Raw genomic sequence first — 20432 nt, 5'->3', positions numbered from 1 at the left:
AATGTTGACCTAAATGACTAATGATGATAAATACAATCCACCTGTGTGTAATCAAGTCTCCGTATAAATGCACCTGCACTGTGATAGTCTCAGAGGTCCGTTAAAAGTGCAGAGAGCATCATGAAGAACAAGGAACACACCAGGCAGGTCCGAGATACTGTTGTGAAGTAGTTTAAAGCCGGATTTGGATACAAAAAGATTTCCCAAGCTTTAAACATCCCAAGGAGCACTGTGCAAGCGATAATATTGAAATGGAAGGAGTATCAGACCACTGCAAATCTACCAAGACCTGGCCGTCCCTCTAAACTTTCAGCTCATACAAGGAGAAGACTGATCAGACATGCAGCCAAGAGGCCCATGATCACTCTGGATGAACTGCAGAGATCTACAGCTGAGGTGGGAGACTCTGTCCATAGGACAACAATCAGTCGTATATTGCACAAATCTGGCCTTTATGGAAGAGTGGCAAGAAGAAAGCCATTTCTTAAAGATATCCATAAAAAGTGTCGTTTAAAGTTTGCCACAAGCCACCTGGGACACACCAAACATGTGGAAGAAGGTGCTCTGGTCAGTTGAAACCAAAATTGAACTTTTTGGCAACAATGCAAAACGTTATGTTTGGCGTAAAAGCAACACAGCTCATCACCCTGAACACACCATGCCCACTGTCAAACATGGTGGTGGCAGCATCATGGTTTGGGCCTGCTTTTCTTCAGCAGGGACAGGGAAGATGGTTAAAATTGATGGGAAGATGGATGGAGCCAAATACAGGACCATTCTGGAAGAAAACCTGATGGAGTCTGCAAAAGACCTGAGACTGGGACGGAGATTTGTCTTCCAACAAGACAATGATCCAAAACATAAAGCAAAATCTACAATGGAATGGTTCAAAAATAAACATATCCAGGTGTTCGAATGGCCAAGTCAAAGTCCAGACCTGAATCCAATCGAGAATCTGTGGAAAGAACTGAAAACTGCTGTTCACAAATGCTCTCCATCCAACCTCACTGAGCTCGAGCTGTTTTGCAAGGAGGAATGGGAAAAAATGTCAGTCTCTCGATGTGCAAAACTGATAGACATACCCCAAGCGACTTACAGCTGTAATCGCAGCAAAAGGTATTAATACTACAAAGTATTAACTTAAGAGGGCTGAATAATTTTGCACGCCCAAATTTTTCAGTTTTTGATTTGTTAAAAAAGTTTGAAATATCCAATAAATGTCGTTCCACTTCATGATTGTGTCCCACTTGTTGTTGATTCTTCACAAAAAAATACAGTTTTATATCTTTATGTTTGAAGCCTGAAATGTGGCAAAAGGTCGCAAAGTTCAAGGGGGCCGAATACTTTCGCAAGGCACTGTACCACGGCCTACATGTAAATGTAGTAAAACTACTAAAGACACCGCCGACAAAGTTGAACATGTCTTGATTTAAAACAATGTATCATTTGATATGATATGTTTATGAAAGACATGCCAAAACATATGTAGAAACGGATTCCACTGTATGCATTTTATTCTGTTAAACTGTAACCAAATATCATAATAAACTATGTAATCATTAACACATTTTTAAATGAAAGAAAAGTATTTAACTGAAATGGAAAGCTATAGCGAAGAGTGTAGTAAGTTGAGCCACCCTTGTTTCTAGGAAACCATATGGAAAAAAATGATAAGGTCCCATTTTTTATTAAATGTATTTTTTGACAAAGAAGCTATTGTAATTGTGTTGAATTTTGTGTTTGGGAAATAAAGAGAAATGGTTTTAAAAGGGTAATTGTAATATGTGACCAGTTTCAGGAAACTAGGCACATGGCGCGGGTCACTACTTTACAGGAGAGTCATTTGAATCGTTTTTTGTGAACTTTCATGTGCCTGAATAACAAACTTGTATGCCATCTGAATAAAATGTTTATATTACGAGCGCCATATAGCACGCTTCTGTCTATTTGAGCTGCTTAGTATGTGTAGGTAATCCTGTCTAACACAGCTTTTCTTAGCCTAACCAGCTCTGCTAGCGCGAGTAATAAAGAGATGGGTCATGCTAAAGCTTAAGAGGTTGTGAACGATGGTGAATGGGCAAAGAAGAGCTCTCCAGTTGGTACCAAACCATTCCAAGGCCATTTTCTCAAAAATGAGGTTACACATTTATCAACTTAAAGCAGAAATACTTCCATATTGTTCCTCAGATGCAGTGTATGATATACCATTTTGTAGCTCTGTTTCTCTGCTTTTATCCAATGTAAAAAACACAATTTCAAATTTTGCTTTAATTTTAACCTTTATTTAACTAGGCAAGTCAGTTAAGAACAAATTCTTATTTTCAATGGCAGCCTAGGAACAGTGAGTTACCTACCTGCCTGTTCAGGGGTAGAACGACAGATTTGTACCTTGTCAGCTCGGGGGTTTGAACTTGCAACAATCCGGTTACTAGTCCAACGCTCTAACCACTAGGCTACCCTGCCGCCCCACATGAGACTGAATCAAGGAGGTCGGTCTCATATTTCATTCAATACACAACATTTGTAGGCGGCTTAACTTACCCTGTCCCGCAGCACAACAAGTTATGCCAAGAGACCACTTTCTTTATTTTTTTTTCAACTTTTACATTAATTGTGATTATTTCCAGGGATACATAACATCCTGAAATATATGTAGATGTTTTTGTTAGAAAGAAAACTATATTTCCCTTGATGGAGTGATGATGAATATAAAAAATGTCTCAACTTACCCCACTCTCCCCTACTGGAGAGTCCTGCTGTTCAGATGGTTGTTTTTGACAGGTAATTTGCTAATTATGTGTACGCTCAGGCCTACTGTGATTTTTTGTTTGTTTGTTTTTTCAGTCTTCACATTTTATTCATTAGTTTACTTACATTTACTATGTAAGTCATGAATTCTAACTGACTATGATGCAATAAAGAAAGTATTGGATAGATTATATTTGATAGTCCCATTCGGTATTAGAATGTCACGGCCGCCTGTGGGGAAAACAATCTGTGGTTACCTAGGTTACCCCATTGGCTCACAGTAAAAACTTGACCTTTTTCAAATGCTATTTTCTTGTTGTCTGCTTGTTTTAGTCAATTACAAAACTACATGTAAGAAAAGTACTTGTCTAAAGATGACTTTTCAACACTGCCTGCTCCTGAGCGTTCTGTCTACTTAGAAAAGTGTAATGTTGTAGGGCTTCCCTCATGATGGTGCTAGCAGCCACGTGAGTGCTAGCTAGCTACCGACCAGAACATTAAGCTAGCCAAGAACAACAACAAACAGACTATACAGCTGCAAGTAGAGTGGAGTTTCAAACGGACTGTACTAAATAAGTCATACCTGTGATTAAATGTTTTCCACACACAACTGCGTGTAGTCTACTTGGACACCAGGTCCCCACATTTCCCACTTGCCCATGCCGAATACCCTGAAGGAACAGGGCTCTTCTCGCAGGCTCCATTTCCCTATGTGGGAGCATTGCAAACCTTAGGTTGGGATTTTTATACCCCCTTTTCTCCCCAATTTTGTGATATCCAAATTGGTACTTACAGTCTTGTCCCATCGCTGCAACTGCCATACGGACTCAGGAGAGGCGAAGGTCAAGGACCATGCATCCTCTAAAACGAGACCCTGCCAAGCCGCATTGCTTATTGACACACTGCTGGTTCAACCCGGAAAACACCAATGTGTCAGAAACACCATACAACTGGCGACCGAAGTCAGAATGCATGCGCCCAGCCCGCCACAAGGAGTCGCTAGAGCACGATGGGACAAGGACATCCCGGCCAAACCGTGCCCTAACCCAGAGACAACGCTGGGCCAATTGTGCGCCGCCTCATGGGTCTCCCAGTTACGACCGGCTGTGACACAGCCTGGGATCAAACTCGGGTCTGAAAGTGACACCTCTAGCACTGCGATACAGTGCCTTAGACTCCTGCGCAACTCGGGTACATTGAATAACATCACAGCTTTTCGGCATGTTTTATTATTTCAGTATAACAAAAGAAATCTACGAAGTTGGCTCTTTTACAATGGGGGTCAATTGAAAAGACTTTTCCCCAATTTGTGGGCGTGGTTGAGCAGAATTCCTTATGACGCGAATATCGACTTGAAGTATCAAACATGACTTGTGTTATGACATAAAAAACGAGGGGTTCCGGGGGTTCCAAAACCTGAGATTCTTTCATTTTCCGGTCATTGTTATCTTGAGCAACTATCAACAGCCAAAACCAACTTTTCAATATATTTTTTTCGCCCCAACTTTACATCAGCAGCAGCAGTGTGGCCAGCAAACCAGCGTGGACAGCACAAGAATGTATGCTTCGTTATACATGGCTCCCAATGGGCCCAGAAACCCCAGGGCCTCCCCTTTACTTTGGTGATCTTCATCCTGAGGTGACTGACACGGTTTTGTATTACAAGGGACCAAATCACCCGTCGTTCACTGAGAAGCACTTATGTCAACTTTCTTAGCCAAGTTGATACTGAGCGTGCCCTGGACACCAGCAACTTTGAAAGCATTCATGTAAAACCTATGCGGATCATGTGGTCTCAGCGTGACCCATCCTTGAGAAAGAGCAGGGTAGGAAATACGTTTGTTAAGAACTTGGACAAGACCATCAGCCTTCGGAGACATTCTCTCCAGCAAGCTGGTTTGTGACGAGAATGAGCAGTCTAAAGGCTAAGCCTTCGTCCAATGAGACTTCTGAAAGAGCCATAACAAAATAATACAGAATGCTGCTAGTGTAGCACAGTGTAGTGCTTACTCCTCAGTCTAAAGTGGCCCCACTTGCGCCACGGAATAGCTAGCTTTTCGCATGGCACAGACTGGTAAGATGCTTCAGGAGAGCTGTCACGTGTGCTAGCAAGACAGAGGTCCTGGGTTTGAGCCTCTGTGTGAGCCGAATCAGGAGGAAGTGGTACTCGCTAAGCAAGTGTAATATCCTTTACAGTGGTGACTACAATCTACAGTTGCGCTCAGGTCAATGCTGGGGTCGCTGTTGAGTAAGTTTAAGGGATGAATGTAGCACATAGGGCTGTGTGAAACTTACTCCTCAGCCTGAAGTGTCCCCACTTGGGCATGGACTGGTAAGATGCTTTAGGAGGATGGTCATGTGTGCTAGCAAGGCAAAAGTCCTTTGTGGCCACCAAGCCACTATATGTGGCCCCAGCACAAGGTGTCGAGTTCCTCACGAACCAAAACAAGGAGAGGACCAACCCTAACCCGTTGATCATCTCCTACCAGCCTGCTGCTCCTGCTGGGTACTTCATGGCTGCCATTCAGGTAAATCTAAATTATTGGATTTCATGTGGACAATATTTAGAAATGTAAACTTTAGTCATGTGAATTAAGAATAACAAGTGATTATATAGGCCTATTACTCCAGAAGAAGAAAAAAAACAAAGCAACGTCAATAAAGGTTAACCCATACCTTTAAAGCAGCAATCAGCAGTTGAAACAATTACAAAGCGTACTCCCCACCACTGTTTCTGGAAAAAGAGGGGGGATGGGGCAGGAGAAATGTAACTGCTCTCAAAGTCAAAGACAGAGCTATGGATGCAAGGACATCCATGAATACAAACTTACAGTTTCAATCATGTTTTGAGGCTGTAAAGTATTTGTTTATATTTACTTTGTTTACAAACATTGTAGTAAAACAAGCTATATTTTGGGTTCTGATGGGGTATGTCAGCTGAAGTAAGCTGATGCGGCACAAGTTATATTCTATAAGAATCAATGGGTACATATCATTCATTTATAAGTCCAAAAATGGATGTTGCAACTGCTGATTGCCCCTTTAAGATAAGGTTGGGTTAATTGAAAATTAAAATATTGAATTGAATGGAAACACCCCCCCCCACACACACACACACACACACACACACACACACACACACACACACACGAGACTGACAAAATAAATGGGCTTTGAGATATTAGGAAGAGCATGCGGGAAGTCCCTCTTGATCAAATAAAATGTTATAGCTCAAAAGGTCACGGTCACATCCTAAAGGTCACTTGCCTGGGGGAGTCCTCATTCCGCATGCAGGTGGTGGGAGCAAAAGACAGGGAGTGGAGAGGGGAGTGCAACACCATTACCATTGAGTGTACCTGCAAACTGCCGGTCGCCGTTTCCGCGGTTACCAAACTTGGTGACCAGCTTGCCGTTGGGCTGGAAGATGAAGACGCAACACGCCTTGTTGTCCACGATGATGACGTGGCCGTTCCTGTCCACCGACACGCCTTTGGGGCCCATCAGCTTGCCCGAGCCAATCTTATTCTGGGGGAGATCGAGGAACAGTCAGGAAGGACAGTGGATAATACCCCAGTATTTCTGTTGGGTATTTTATATAAAGAAATAGCAAACAGGTTCATGCTTCAGGTTAACATTTCAGGCTAACGTCAAAGCCTCATAGTGGCATGGGAACCTATTTTTCAGGTGCTGCTGGGTAGAAAAAGACTAATCAAGTCAGAAAGCATACCCACATTGAGTTTTCCGTTATCAGTAAGCATCAGCCATGCAAAGCATCACTTAGGATAAAGCAATTCTGACAGCAGCTATTAGATGACATGACGGAACAGACCGGAATCCAAACTGAATAGCCCTCCATTTCAATATATTTTCACTTCAATGATTAAGTCTGGACCTGCTCCAATTGAGAAGCACTCGGGCCGATAATTGGGGTGGTTAGAAAGCAGCGCAAACGATTTCAACGAATTCAGGTCCGAATCCAGACTGAGGGTTCCAGACTCAATCAGTAAAGTGGAACAGAGCGATATCTAGTGTGGATTCCAGAATAGATGACGGCATTGTATACATTTTGAACTCACTTTGAACTTCCCGTCGCTGGAGAAGATGCTAACCCACTTGTTGTCGTAGTCGGCTATGATGATGTCACCGTTGGGGTGGACCGCCACTCCTGTGGGCCGCTGCAGTTGCCCTGGAGACCGTCCACGCACCCCAAAGCGACTCTTGAACAGACCGTCGTTAGAGAAGATCTGCAAAAGAAACACGGGCCTGAATCTGATTGTCAAAATGCTTTGAAATATAAAACTTAAATCAATGGATAGTGAGGGCTCTTTTTTGTTCAGTCCTTTAAGGAAATCATTTGAAAATCCTGTTTGATATGATAAATAAAATGACACTTTTCAATTATTGAACTGGAATTGTTAGAGTTGGTATGTTTGCCATATTTTCAAATTTGCAAAAGCACCACGATATACAGCAAATCAAAACAAAACAAAACATCTGAGCAGTCAGAGCTCCTAACCGAGTCTTGTTTTCATCCAGTCTATTTCATAAGAATATTCTTCAGACAATCTCTTCAGACACACCTCAAAGAGCTCTGGTGAGAACTCACAATCAAAAGATACCACTGTGACTAGGTCAAGGTAGAACGACTTCGGAGAGATGAGTTAGACGCAGGGCTGTTCAATTCCATTTCTGTACGGGCAAAATACTTCTGTTTTTCACCCTCTCCTCCATTCATGGACTAATTCAGACATTTGACAGCAGGTGAGTGCAATTAACTACCAGGTAGAAACAAAAAACAAATGTTTTGGCCCTCCAGGTCCGGAATTGAACAGCCCTGAGCTAGATGCTAACTACCACTGTTATGTACAGAACCAGTCAAAAGTTTGGACACACCTACTTCTTTATTTGTACTATTTTCTACATTAGAATAATAGTGAAGACATTAAAACTATGAAATAACACATATTGAATCATGTAGTAACCAAAAAAGTGTTGAACAAATCAAAATATATTTTATATTTGAGATTCGTCAAAGTAACCACCCTTTGCCTTAATGACAGCTTTGCACACTCTTGGCATTCTCTCAACCAGCTTCATGAGGGAGTCACCTGGAATGCCTTTCAATTAACAGGTGTGCCTTGTTCTTTCCTTCTTAATGTATTTGCGCCAATCAGTTGTGTAGTGACAAGGTATGCAGAAGATAGCCCTATTTGGTAAAAGACCAAGTCCATATTATGGCAAGAACAGCTCAAATAAGCAAAGAGAAATGAAAGTCTGTCATTACTTTAAGACATGAAGGTCAGTCAATGCGGAAAATTTCAAGAACTTTGAACGTTTCTTCAAGGGCAGTCGCAAAAACCATCAAGCGCTATGATAAAAATGGCTTTCATGGAGACCGCCACAGGAAAGGAAGATTCAGAGTTACCTCTGTAGCAGAAGATAAGTTCATTAGAGTTACCAGACTCAAATTGCAGCCCAAATAAATTCTTCACAGAGTTCAAGTAACAGACACATCTCAACATCAACTGTTCAGAGGAGACTGTATGAATCAGACCGGTGAAAATCTGTCCTTTGGTCTGATGAGTCCAAATTTGAGATTTTTTATTCCAACCGCCGTGTCTATGTGATACACAGAGTAGGTGAATGGATGACCTCCACATGTGTGGTTCCCACCTTGAAGCATGGAGGAGGTGGTGTGATGGTGCTTTGCTGGTGACACGGTCTGTGATTTATTTAGAATTCAAGACACACTTAACCAGCATGGCTACCACAGCATTTTGCAGCGATACGCCATCCCACCTGGTTTGCGCATAGTGGGAGTATCATTTGTTTTTCAACAGGACAATGACCCAACACACCTCCAGGCTGTGAAAGGGCTATTTGACCAAGAAGGAGAGTGATGGAGTGCTGCATCAGGTGACCTGGCCTCCACAATCCCCCGACCTCAACCAAATTGAGATGGTTTGGGATGAGTTGGATCGCAGAGGGATGTGGGAACTCCTTCAAGACTGTTAGAAAAGCATTCCACATGAAGCTGGTGTGCACAATTTTCATCAAGGAAAATGGTGGCTACTTTGAAAAATGTAAAAATATATAATATATTTTGATTTGTTGAACACTTTTTGGTTACTACATGATTCCATGTGTGTTATTTCATAGTTTTGATGTCTTCACTATTATTCTACAATGTAAAAATAAAGAAAAACCCTTGAATGAGTAGGTGTCCAAACTTTTGACTGGTTCTGTAAATGGGATAAAATATTTGAATGAAAGAGTCTAACTACAGTAGAAACTTATTTTATCATGCCTAATCTTTATTACATAAAACAAATTATGTGCTCACTCAAAAATGAATGTGTGCTGTGGTAAATAAATAAATTAAAACCTATTTTTTGTCAATTTCCATTATTCATCTGGTATTCAAGCCATGTAAATCCACAGATCAACAACGCAAATGTACAACAACAACAACAACAAAAAAATCACAAAACACAAGTGCTTGTATGTTCATTTGATGGAACACATTCTCAGCCCTTTTCAAATCAAATGCATTAAAGGGAGGACGGACAGCTGATGGTTGGTCTCCATGGAGATGACAAAGTGTAGGTCTCACCAAGCTAATTATGTTCAATAGTGATGATGAGTCATCCCACAATTCCCTCAGATATCTCCCTCAGGCGAAGAGAAGAAGCATAATGTGCTTGTTGATCCTACCTTGAACAACTGGCATCATCTGAATACAAGACATCCTACTGTACAGTGTTAACTACTTTGAGAACTAGTGAAAAGGTATGTAAACGCATTCTATTATTGCAGTCCATTTTATGACTGCTAGTTCTCTTTTGAAGCCAAATGTTTTTACATTTGTGCGACGGGTAACCTTGCCTTGAGGCCTTGAGACTTCTGTTAGCTCTAACAGTAATGCCTGAGCATTAGCTCAACAGGCCTTGGTCAAAAATAGTGCACTAAGGAATAGGGTGCTATTTGGGATTCAGTCAAGGTCCGCGTGGCATAAATGACATGGGTTTAATGAGTGATCTATGAAATAGAGCTAGAGATGACATTCTCCAGCCAGTTCCCTTACCTGAACACACTGGTTATTGCTGTCTGCTATCAACACCTTGCCTACTGAGGAGGCAGCCACACCCTGTAGATTGGTGAATTCCCCTTTGTTTCTTCCCTTTGTACCTGGAAGGCATGAAATAAACAAGTGTCAAATTCCCCCGTAATGCTTATTCATCCTATGAGTGTAGATTAAGAGTTTCCAAAGTGAAAACATTTTGACATATCATTTTTTTTTATAAAGTGAACTGTATTATTCTTACATTGGTCAGTTCTCTGAGTACCTTTTTCCCAATTCCACGCAAAAACTTTGACTAGTAATTCATAACATATTAGTGTTGTCATGGTACTAGAATTTTGACTTTGATACCAATACCAGGCTTAGTATCGCGATACTCGACACCTTCACAATACTTAACACCCAAATGATACCACAGCAAAAAAGGTATTTTCACCACAGAATGGCACTTGATCCAGACAGAAAAACTGCTCTGTTCAATTGTTTGGCATCTTTGGACTTTTTCTTCTTCTTTTTTTACATCAAAATGTTAAATCAATTATACAATCATAAAATCAATTGGACTTTGTTTTTACTAATCAAGCTACATAACATCAACAGTAATAATGTATTTGAATGGTAAATCTCTATTGATAAACTGGGTAAATTTGGTCCCATGTGGCTCAGTTGGTATGGCGCTTGCAACGCCAGGGTTGTGGGTTCGATGTCCCACGTGGGACCAGTATGAAAATGTATGCACTCACTACTACTGTAAGTCGCTCTGGATAAGAGCATCTGCTAAATTACTCAAATGTAAACATAGCCTAGGCCTGTTCACAACACAGGTGAATGCATACTCAACAGGAGACCAATTAAGTGAATTAATAAAGTTTTTTGGTGACAATCAGCTTTCAAATCAGTACATTTTGCGTTACAGTCTCCATATTAAATCACAAATAAAGTCTACGGTAGTAAATTGATGTTTGCTTCCGCTGTAAACTAGCAAGGAAAGTTAGCCTACAAAGCTTGATGCTACCAAGACTCCTTGCATTGTAAAGTGATCTAGTCTTGCGAAAAGTAATTAACAGTTTCAACATTTCGTTTGCGCATTATTCAAGTGTGTTAGCTCCCCACTCTGCACAGAAGTTAACATGATGCAGTACAGACTCCAAGTGCAGGCTATCAATGAGTAAGTGGAGCAGGCACGGTGTGCGCCTCACAATATAAGCGATAGAGTTGATCCGTGAAACACATTTTTACAGAAGTACTGAAAGTAACCAAAATTCAAGTACCGAAGAGATTTTTATGTTCTAGTATCAAAAAAGTACAAATGTTTCGGTATACCCTGTACCGTACAACACTACAACATATGTATTAGGTGAACGGCCCCTTTAAATGTGTTAGTTGAACCTTCCCTTTAAATCTGTTAAAACACCAATGATAAGGCAACCATTACCGATCCTGAAAATTAGGTCATCTTCGATGGGGTTCTCTTTCCTCTTCCCCGTGCTGTACATACTGGCTGGCCTCTTGATGGCCTTCTGCTTGACGTGGCTACTCCCCGGTGACTTCAACCTCTTCTTAGCGCTCTCCGTACTGGGCGACACATCGGCCGACTTTGTCGCTTTAATCTTAAAGGGACTCCCCTTAATATGCTGGTCGTACAGACGCAGGGACAGCGTCAAACTACCCTCTTTTGGCGCCGTGTACAGATACTCGTACGTCCCGTTCTTGTTGTCCAGTATCTCGCCGTCGCCCACGCTGCCGTCCGGCGTGGCAATCTCCGCTGTGATGTTAGCTTTCCCCATCTTACACAGCTCACCGTCCTTGTCCTTGGTCGTGATGGTGACAGAGGTGGGCAGGCCCGCTACGCACTGCCTCAGGCCCTCGCCCGTGGCCACTGTCTCGGACGCCACAGCATTTGTTGTAACTATAGTACCCAGATTGTGGATGGACTTCTTGAGGCCCTCCGTCTCCACCATAAAGTCCAGCTGGTCGTTCTCCCCGGGCTGTAGGGGTAGCTCTCGGCTGGCCAACTCGCTGAGTCGCTCGCTCATCTGCTTCTTGACGAGCAGGACCTCGGCCTCGGTGCCGTGGCTCAGGGCCTGCTCGGTGAAATTGCAGCTGCTGTTGATGCCATCCTGGCCCTGGAATAACGTGTCCAGCTGGGCTTGGAGCACCTGGGAGAAACACAATGTAGAGAGGGGAAAAGAGCGAGGAGGCGGGATAGTAGAGAGGGTGAGGGCGTAGAAGGGTGTCAGGTGGGTGTGAATGGAGATGCACATGTGGGCATGCAAACATCTGTCAGTGTGAGGGGCTGACAACACACACACACACACACATATATACAATTTGTCAATGTAAATAGACAAACATTGTCCAACGTCTGATCAACAAACACATTCACCTAACAAGTGTGTGCACACAGACACATGCAAATATACACTGCAAGCAGGGAACTGGAAAAATGCACACACAACAAATGAAAACACATATCTGCTTTTAGACAGCTGTCCACATGCCACATGAATATCAGTTAATTTGCTGTACTGAGAATAAAGCTACATTTTCAATTTCCAAGAATAAACATAGAATTGCAGACTAAGCTAAGTGGACTTTTGACACATCCACTGGTATAAGCATATGGAAGAGGGTCGACTAACTATCAAAAGTTATCACTTGTTAACATAACACCACAGCACAAAAATGCTACAGGGCTGGGTTGAAACACTGAGCATCGCACACACACACACACACAGTCTCACTGTCTCTCACCTGCATCTGGCTATCACACTCATCCTCTTCGACCACACGAGAAGCCATTGAGCTCTCAAAGTCCCCAGCCAAAACTACTTTCTCCACCACTATATCAAACCTTGCTTCATACTGTATAAGACTCACACTCTGCAAGAATAACACCAAGATGTTCTAGATAGAGAAAGAGGACGTACCAAGGGCAGGGAGATACAGTGCACACTCACTTAGCTCAGTGCACTGTGGAAACCTACACCACTGTACCTACCCACTTTATCAACCCTTCTCTGCTTTCAAGACTCACCCTCTCTTTAAACATGAACAGCTCAGCTAGCTTGCTAGCTAGAAAGATACAGCACTTTCAAAGCCTAAATTACCAACTAGATAAACACAACGACAACCCCAAAGCCTAGATATAGAAAAGTAGAAAGTGTCCACAGTCCACACTCTATAGGAAAAGGCAGAAAGATTAAAGTCCTCCCTTCCTTTGTGCAGCACTCTGTCTGCTCTAGCCAGCAGGTCCTACTGGTGAATCATTCCCATGTGATGGTGCTCTGATCCCTAAGGGGAGGGCGTTGGGTGCTAGGCCAGCCTGGTTGATTGGTTCTCTGGGCTGGGTGGGGCATCAGCTTCTCTGCCCTGGCAGTCAGTCTCTCCTCCATTCCAGCCCTCCCCAAACCATGTTTTATTTAATCATTTCTCAGAGAACAGCCTGATCCACAGCTGAGCCACTGGCATGCAAAGTAGAAGCAGTGTAAACAGAGCCTCTGCTGCTGTGTGGGATAGTAGAACGAACAGAGGACTTTATTTATATTGCTATGTTATTTATCCTTTATTAATAAAGGTTTCATTTAATATTTTAGGATAGAGATCTGTTTCTAGGAAGGCACGTTGGAATCAGAAAACGTTTCAGTTGTTGTAAAATTACCATCTACTGCTTTCAATAAATACTAGATTTTCAGATTGGGAAGCATCTACTTTCACTATTTTTCTTGTTTACATTCAGAGTATAATGCTGTTCATTCTTGGTTTAAAAACTATGCCCATGATTAGAAATCTATTAAATCTCTCTCCTAATCATTAAACTACTTACCTTCATTGACCACCTGCCTCTAATTTCGTATCATATTGACTGTGTGCACTAAACAAATTGCCAAAACAAATCAGAAACCTACAAGAAAAGGTTCTAATAAATGTCCCACTCAACAACCCCCCCCCCCATTTATCAAATGTTGGGGGCCTCACCTTCTGCTTGAGGCCGTAGTTGACCTCAAGCTCCATGAGCAGGACACTCTTGCGGACGTTCAGTGTCTTCTGCAACTCATCGAACGTGGTGTGGATGTCCCCCTCGATGGAGCTCTTCTGATTGGTCAGCTGCTGCAGGATCTCCGACAGCACCTGCAGGGCCGAGTCGATTTCAGGCAGCCTGAAGAAAGGGAGGGAGTCAGAGGGTGGGTGCGATCAGTCTTACGTCAAAATTAGCTGACTGTGACCACATCACTTTGAAGGATGGAGCGCATTGTCCCCCAAACTATTGGGCCATCGGGGATAATGCTTAGGTGCCTCTGATACATATAAAGTGCCTTTGGAAAGAATTCAGACACTTGACTTTTTCCACATTGTTAGGTTACAGCCTTATTCTAAAATTGTCCCTCATCAATCTACACACAATACCCCCTAATGACAGAGCAAAACTTGTTTATTTAGAAATGTTTTTTAATTAATAAAAATAAAAAATATCACATTTACATAAGCATTCAGACCCTTTACTCAGTACTTAGTTGAAACACCTTTGGCAGCATTTACAGCCTTGAGTTTCCTGGTATGACACTACAAGCTTGGCACACCACTATTTGGTGAGTTTCTCCCATTCTTCTCTGCAGATCTTCTCAAGCTCTATCAGGTTGGATGGGGAGCGTCACTGCACATTTCCAGGTCTCTACAGAGATGTTCGATCAGGTTCAAGTCCGGGCTCTGGCTGGACCACTCAAGAACATGTAGAGACTTGTCCCGAAGCCACTCCGCGTTGTCTTGGCTTTGTGCTTAGGGTCGTTGTCCTGTTGGAGGGTGAATCTTCACCCCAGTCTGAGGTTCTGAGTGCTCAGGAGCAGGTTTTCATCAAGGATCTCTGTGTACTTTGCTCTGTTCCTCAATCTTAACTAGTTTCCCAATTACTGCTGCTGAAAAACATCCCAACAGCATGATGCTGCCACCACCATGCTTCACTGTAGGAATGGTGCCAGGTTTCCTCCAGATGTGACGCTTGGCATTCAGGCCAAAGAGTTAAATCGTGGTTCCAGAGAATCTTGTTTCTCATGGTCTGAGAGTCTTTAGGTGCCTTTTGGCCAAATCCAAGCAGAAATTCATGTGCCTTTTACTGAGGAGTGGCTTCCGTCTGGCCATAAAAGCCTGATTGGTGGAGTGCTGTAGAGATGGTTGTCCTTCTGGAAGCGTCATCCATCTCCACAGAGGAACTCTGGAGCTCTGTCAGAGTGACCATCAGGTTCTTGGTCACCTCCCTGACCAAGTCCCTTCTCCCTCGATAACTCAGTTTGGCCTCGCGGCCAGCTTTAGGAAGCGTCTTGGTGGTTCCAAACTTCTTCCATTTAACAAGGATGGAGGTCACTGTGTTCTTGGGGACCTTCAATGCTACAGAAATGTTTTGGTACCCTTCTCCAGATCTGTGCCTCGACACAATCCTGTCTTGACGCTCTACGGACAATTCCTTCGACCTCGTAGCTTGCTTTTGCTCTGACATGCACTGTCAACTGTGGGACCTTATATAGACAGGTGTGTGCCTTTCCAAATCATGTCCAATCAATTGAATTTGCCACAGGTGGACTCCAGTCAAGTTCCAGTAAAATCTCAAGGATGATCAATGGAAACAGGATGCATCTGAGCTCAATTTCAAGTCTCATAGCAAAGGGTCTGAATACTTGTAAAAATAAGGTATCTGTTTTTTATTTTTAATACATTTGCAAAAATTTCCCCAAAACAGTTTTTGCTTTGTCATTATGTGTAGATTGCTGAGGATTTTGTTTTATCCATTTTAGAATAAGGTTGTAATGTAGCAAAATGTGGAAAAAGTTAAGGGGTCTGAATACTTTACGAAGGCAAAGCCTAAGGTCCAAAATGGGTAGATGAAGGACTTTGAGTCTAATAGGAAAACTCAATACACTAGTGCAAATTGGGGAAGAACATATGATGAATTTTGTGTACAAATACAACCATATTAATCCACTTTCCCCAGGGGTGTGTGTTGGGCCATTACCTTTTTTTGACTGTGTCCAGTGCAATTGGATGTCATAATTATTATTAAATGGTTATTTTCTGGTTGTAATTTGTTTAAATGGATGTAAATATGTCGTATAACGTCTTGGTGTCCCCCAGGGGTATGTATTGGCCCCTACCGGTTTTTGACGGCGTCAAGCTGTTCCTGCAGTGAGGCCTTGTGCTGCTCGACCACATCTTTGAGGGGTACAGTGGGGTGCTCGGCATGCTCGCCGCTCGTACAGTCCTGGCACATGGCTGTCTCACACGGTGGACAGTAGAACTCCATCACCTAGGCAAGAGCAAAGCAAGAGTTCAAAGGTCATACTGTGCATACTGTGCAGGTGTGCAAAAGCACTCCCCAAATATTCCCAGAATATATGAGGGCACAAAATACTGTAGATATTTACTAATCCTATTATTTATTTCCTCTTAACTATATTCAAAAAAACACCACACAAGTAATCTAAAATCCTTTCTTCCTCAAAACATCACACCCGGTTGTAAACCTCTGTATCAAGCATTGAAGCAAGTCATTATCCTCACTTAGGAGTTCAGTGCCAGTGTGGTAGTGCCCCCATGCCAGTAGCCCATAAAAATAAACCTGTTGCTATGGTGATGAGAGAGAGAGAGAGATGAATGTCACGGAATTTCCTGGTGGGATTCCTTGACCATCACTGTAATTTCAAGGTGACCTATCGGTAGAATAATTTACTAGGATGATAACGTTAGATGGACATTGATGGATGGAAATGATTATCTGTGTGTGTGTGAGAGAGAGTCTGTCTGTTGTTATATCCTACATTTCCTACGTGGTTGGGACAGGAGAGCGGTTGTCCCGTGGCCACAGAGCTGATGGTCTCCAACACGGCGTTCTCCTGGCTGCAGCTGTCGCTGGGGGGCCGCTGCAACACGTCCATCAGGTTGGTGATGAAGAAGTTGCTCTGCAGCGCCGCCACGCCTTTCTCCGGCAGGATGGACGTCTGGCGGCACACGGGGCACGACAGCGTCAGGCTGTGGGCCGGGATGTAGTTCTGCAGGCACCTGGAGAGGAGAGAGGCGGGTAGAAGGGCAGAGTTATATGTCAGATGTGGATATACTTACTAGTGTTTCTAGACTATTTCTATACCACCACAGCCCTAATACCGGTCATGACAGAAAACAGGCTACACGCCTGCATTCCAAATGGCCCCAAAAAGTAGTTGCCTAAATAGGGAAGAGGTTGATATTTGGGATGCAACAACAGACATATGTATCATACATCTATGTTATTATGACTCTCGTCTAGTATATTCTGCTTGAATCAGGAAACAACATTTTTATTACAGGATCAAATCCTAAAATGTTGTAGTAGCAGTCTACAGGGTTATTTCCACCATACACCAACAACGCTGACTTATAATACCAGTGAGTGACTCTAGAGCACATTGTATGAAGGGGTGGGATTCACAGTCACACACTGCCTAGCCCTAGATGGCGTCCTGCAATACATTGAGGTACCTGATTTATGGGAGAAGAACAAAAGCCCGGAAAAAGGTCCCACAAAATATATATATATAAAAAACAACTTTAAATGGCCTATTGAATTGCTAGTTTGATTTCATTCTATCTAGTCATATACAATTTTCACAGAGACGCTGATTCACTGTTTAATCACTGATTTATTAAGTTGTCCGATGGTCATCAAAGTCAACACAGAATTAAAATGGAAGAACCTAATATGTCAATCAAGTTAAAGTTTTCTGCCCCTCAAAAACGAATTGAATTTTTATATCCAGCACACACACACACACACACACACACACACACACACACACACACACACACACTGCCTGCACCATACTGACTCCAAAATGAACATAGAGACTAGACAGAGAGGGACTAGAGAGGGACAGAGTGGGGAAAAAGAGGATGGGAGAGAAGACAGATCAGAGACAAAGACAGAAGGAGAAAGAGACAACGATAGGGAGAGAAAACAAGCAAAAGATAGAAAACGAGCAAAAGAGAGCGAGAGCATCTTGGTACAACAGCATCATCAAATCTAATTGAGTAATGTCACGCTCTAGATGCTATACAGAACAATGATACAGGCAGAGACAGGCACTGAGCTCTCCCTTCTTCTCTCAGGGACAAAGGCAGCTAGTCTAGGAGGGTGACATGGACAGACCAAATCTAATCACAGAAAAGTCAGCCATTTTGTGAAGCTACAGTATTTAGTTTCTATATTCAGCTAAGTTCCCTATCCATGACAAAAGGAGAGACACTTTATACATATTTGGTTAGGTCATCTTTAATCCAAGGATGTGTGATGAGCAAGCATCACTTTCTATCACCCTTAATTGGCAGAATATTCACACGTTTGCTAACCGATAAATCACACTCTCAAAGACAAATCAGTCTCACGCACTCTCCCAAACTGAACAAAAATGAGACAGGCAGCGTGCACACGCACACACACACACACACACACACACACACACACACACACCTCACCTCTCACAGAAGGTATGGAGGCAGGGCAGCACTTTGGGGTTGTCGTAGCGGTCCAGGCATATGCTGCAGATCAGGAACTGCTTGTCGATCTGTCGCACCACAGGGCTGGGGATGCTACTGGAGCCTTCACTGGCCATCCTAATACTCTGTCATAAAGTTCCCTTTTCCTCTCACCCTGGACCCTAGAGAGACAGAGAGAGGAGGGTTAGAGGGGTTCACACACATACGCACGGATGCCCATGTTAAAACTTTGACACAGAGGGTTTTGGAGGTATGCGCACACACATACAGAAGTGTCCAAAATTTTCGCATTTCCAACCAGTACGCATATGCGCACACACACACACACACACACACACACACACACACACACACACACAAAGGTAAAAGGAGGAGACACACGTCGGCTGCTTGCTTTCTCCCATCCTGCCCCTCACCGAGACAGGAAATGCCAAACCCACAAATCACAGTTCTGTCACAGCAAAAGCAAAACATCTCAACATAGTCCACATATCAGTATGTATATGAACAGCAGAGGGTCCAAGTATTAATGTAGGATCTTAAATAATATTTCCCACAATATGGCCTATGAAGCTCAGGACGTAACCATTTTTAAAATTTTACCTTTTATTTTAACTAGGCAAGTCAGTTAAGAACACATTTTCAATGACAGCCTAGGAACAGTGGGTTAACTGCCTGTTCAGGGGCAGAACGACACATTTGTACCTTGTCAGCTCGGGGATTTGAACTTGCAACCTTCCAGTTACTAGTCCACTAGGCTACCCTGCCTCCCTATCACACACAATGGCATTATAATATTGTACTGCTTAGTAGTAGTCATCAACAAGTCTATGAAATAAAATCACCCTCAAAGAACATGGAATAAGACCTAAGAAACAAAAGCATACAGATTGACAACTACGACCATCCAAATGAAATGAGCCTTTTAGCATTTTGGCTAAATCACTAATTTCAAATGAGACACAGACGCTGTGGCTTTGGTTGCTTGGGGAACAGATCTGAACCCCAGGAACTGGTCCCAGACCCGTTTGTGCCGCCATGCCAAAAGCACCAACAGATTTGGGACCAGGCAAACATGACCCATGGCTGGTAGGGGGAAAAAAGACAGGTAGGAGGTCAATCTCAGGCAATGGCACCAGCTGAATAGCAACAGTAGAGCCAACAACTGGGGACCAAGCGATTCTGGCTACGGATACTAGCCACAGAAGAGTAGAACGTCCCCGAAAAATAAGGAGAGAAAGAATAAAAAAGATCCACTGTGGTTTTGGGGCCTTTGCATGTTTCCAGAAAAAGCACTGAGTTATGAATATTTGATAACAAAGTGAAAGCAAAGCAGCGCATGTACAGTAGAAGCTTAGTGATGCCACTGAGGACAGAGTTGAGTGCTGAGCCATAGGAAAAGTAAAGTACAATATACTGTACAATACAAGCAGACTCATGAGATTGTACTGAGTACTGTACTGTGCCCTACTCACTGTACAGTGCTATCCAATCTTGTGAAACGTGTCTATGATTAGGTTAGAATTTGGTCCAGTCCGGTCCATCAACATCAACATCAAGGCCAGGGTGAAGCATGTGTGTCAACTAGCTAGCTGTCTCAGGATGCATTTAGGACAGGCAAAGAAACAGGACGCCTCTGCCGCTTGTAGAAAAAGGCCCTGAGGGAGACTCTCCCTCCCTCGCTGATATCTTGTACAGTATGTGCCAGAAAATAGCTTTACAGGAAAAAAGAAAACCGTTGTCATGGCTACCGGGATGGAGAAGAGGTCAGCCCCTTCACTTGGTTTAACCCTTTCCATATAGTTTGCTTAAATCTTAAATGCTGACTACTCACCAGTACACAGCAGAAGTCCTTCATAGTGTCTGTCGCTACCTTAGCTAAGCTACAATATTTACATAACTTTGGTTGTGCGGCCCTTGGAGCTTAGTGGGTTTTAGCCAAGTGGTGGATTGAGATTTTTTTAAAAGCTAGATGTATCTGGAAAGCTTTGGTATTACGTCATTACACAGTCCTTTTCACTTCCTTGGTCAACTATGGGTTAACTCTCCACACGTGGGGACTCGGGACCTTAAAGAGGATGACAAT

At 42.9% G+C, this 20432-nt stretch overlaps 1 protein-coding gene across 4 annotated transcripts in view; it reads right to left on the bottom strand.

The window, feature by feature from the left end:
• Nucleotides 1-20432, bottom strand: part of trim2a (tripartite motif containing 2a) — a 70777-nt gene that overhangs the window by 7744 nt on the left and 42601 nt on the right. For 3 of the 4 annotated variants that reach the window (XM_042311847.1, XM_042311848.1, XM_042311846.1), the window contains exons 2-9: nt 18326-18507; nt 16636-16876; nt 15973-16124; nt 13808-13988; nt 11265-11988; nt 9833-9936; nt 6825-6992; nt 6093-6273 (exon numbers count right to left, since the gene is read on the bottom strand). In XM_042311847.1, coding sequence (XP_042167781.1) covers nt 6093-6273; nt 6825-6992; nt 9833-9936; nt 11265-11988; nt 13808-13988; nt 15973-16124; nt 16636-16876; nt 18326-18462 — 1888 coding nt within the window. In that variant the 5' untranslated portion in view covers nt 18463-18507. The remainder of the gene's footprint in view (nt 1-6092; nt 6274-6824; nt 6993-9832; nt 9937-11264; nt 11989-13807; nt 13989-15972; nt 16125-16635; nt 16877-18325; nt 18508-20432) is intronic. The other variant, XM_042311849.1, reaches the window with a different exon arrangement.

The sequence above is a fragment of the Oncorhynchus tshawytscha genome, linkage group LG34 (genome assembly GCF_018296145.1).
Source record: "Oncorhynchus tshawytscha isolate Ot180627B linkage group LG34, Otsh_v2.0, whole genome shotgun sequence".
Lineage (NCBI taxonomy): Eukaryota > Metazoa > Chordata > Actinopteri > Salmoniformes > Salmonidae > Oncorhynchus > Oncorhynchus tshawytscha.
This window is presented reverse-complemented; position numbering and strand designations above follow the sequence as displayed.